The 1,379-nt window shown below is 69.3% G+C and overlaps 1 protein-coding gene across 1 annotated transcript in view; it reads right to left on the bottom strand.

The window, feature by feature from the left end:
• Positions 1-126: 126 nt before the first annotated feature.
• Positions 127-1,379, bottom strand: part of LOC121351275 (zinc finger and BTB domain-containing protein 3-like) — a gene marked incomplete at its 3' end in the record, with an annotated part of 2,469 nt that continues 1,216 nt past the window's right edge. The window contains exon 2 of the mRNA XM_041463274.1: positions 127-880. Within this exon, the coding sequence (XP_041319208.1) occupies positions 127-876 (750 nt within the window). The remainder of the gene's footprint in view (positions 881-1,379) is intronic.

Raw genomic sequence — 1,379 nt, forward strand, 5'->3', positions numbered from 1 at the left:
GCGGATGTGGCGGAGCGGCCCGGCCGCCCCGCACCGGCCCCGGCACCGGCCCCGGGGGGCCCCGCTCCGCCGAGCCCCGCACCCCGCCCCGCTTCCCGCCCGGCGCTGAGCCCCCGCCGCAGGTACGATCGCGCTCCGGGCACCGCGGAGGGGAGGAGGACGATGAGGAGGATGCTGCCACCGCCGGGGGGAGGGGGGACCCTCCGGGGAGCCCCTTCCTCGCCACCCGCGCGGGTGCGGGGGGTCCCTTGGCACCTGCAGCCCCCCCGCCCAGGGAGCGGATCGGGGGGGACGTGGCCCCGCTGCACCCCCGAGGGAAATGAGGAGAAGGGGCTTCCCCGCTGCCCGGTGGGTGCCGGGGGGGTGGCCGTCACCCGCCGTTCCCCCGCACCCCGGGCGGGTGTCCTGACCTTGGCCGTGGGGCGGGGGCTGCGGCGGGGGCGGGCTGGGGGCGTCCTCCTCCTCCTCCTCTTCCTCCCGCTTGGTGCTGTCGGCCTCGGCCGGGCCCCTCGCCTGCAGCTTCTTCTTGCACAGCTTGACCACGTCGTTCATGTGCAGGTAGCTGGCGGCGGCCAGCACGTCCTCCAGCGGCGCCGCCAGCGCCAGCCGCCCCTCGTACATGAACTCGAGCAGCAGCGCGAAGGCCGGAGCCGTGACGATGTCGCTGTTCAAGGCCACCACGGCGCCCCTCGCCCCGCCGGCGCCGCCCGGCTCGGCGTAGCACAGGTGGAAGAAGGAGCTGCAGGCGGCCAGCACGGCGCGGTGCGCGGGGAACGGCGCGGTGCCCACCAGCACCGTGCAGTCGCACAGGATCCCCCGGGAGCGCTGCTCCCGCAGCCCCCGCAGCAGCTGCCGGCTGTGCTCCGGGAACTCCATCGGGCTGGGGGAAAACGGGGAAAAAACGGGGAATTAGTGCTCCGGGAAATCCATTGGGCTGGGGGAAAATGGGGAAAAAACGGGGAATTAGTGCTACGGGAAGCTCGGGGAGCTGCATTGGGCTGGGGGAAAATGGGGAAAAAACGGGGAATTAGTGCTCCGGGAACTCCATCGGGCTGGGGAAAATGGGGAAAAAACGGGGAATTAGTGCTCCGGGAAATCCATCGGGCTGGGGGAAAAACGGGGAATTAGTGCTCCGGGAAATCCATCGGGCTGGGGGAAAAACGGGGAATTAGTGCTCCGGGAAATCCATCGGGCTGGGGGAAAAACGGGGAATTAGTGCTCCGGGAAATCCATCGGGCTGGGGGAAAAACGGGGAATTAGTGCTCCGGGAACTCCATCGGGCTGGGGGAAAATGGGGAAAAAACGGGGAATTAGTGCTCCGGGAACTCCATCGGGCTGGGGGAAAATGGGGAAAAAACGGGGAATTAGTGCTCCGGGAA

The sequence above is a fragment of the Pyrgilauda ruficollis genome, unplaced genomic scaffold (assembly GCF_017590135.1).
Source record: "Pyrgilauda ruficollis isolate IOZ18807 unplaced genomic scaffold, ASM1759013v1 scaffold1632, whole genome shotgun sequence".
In the NCBI taxonomy this organism is placed as follows: domain Eukaryota; kingdom Metazoa; phylum Chordata; class Aves; order Passeriformes; family Passeridae; genus Pyrgilauda; species Pyrgilauda ruficollis.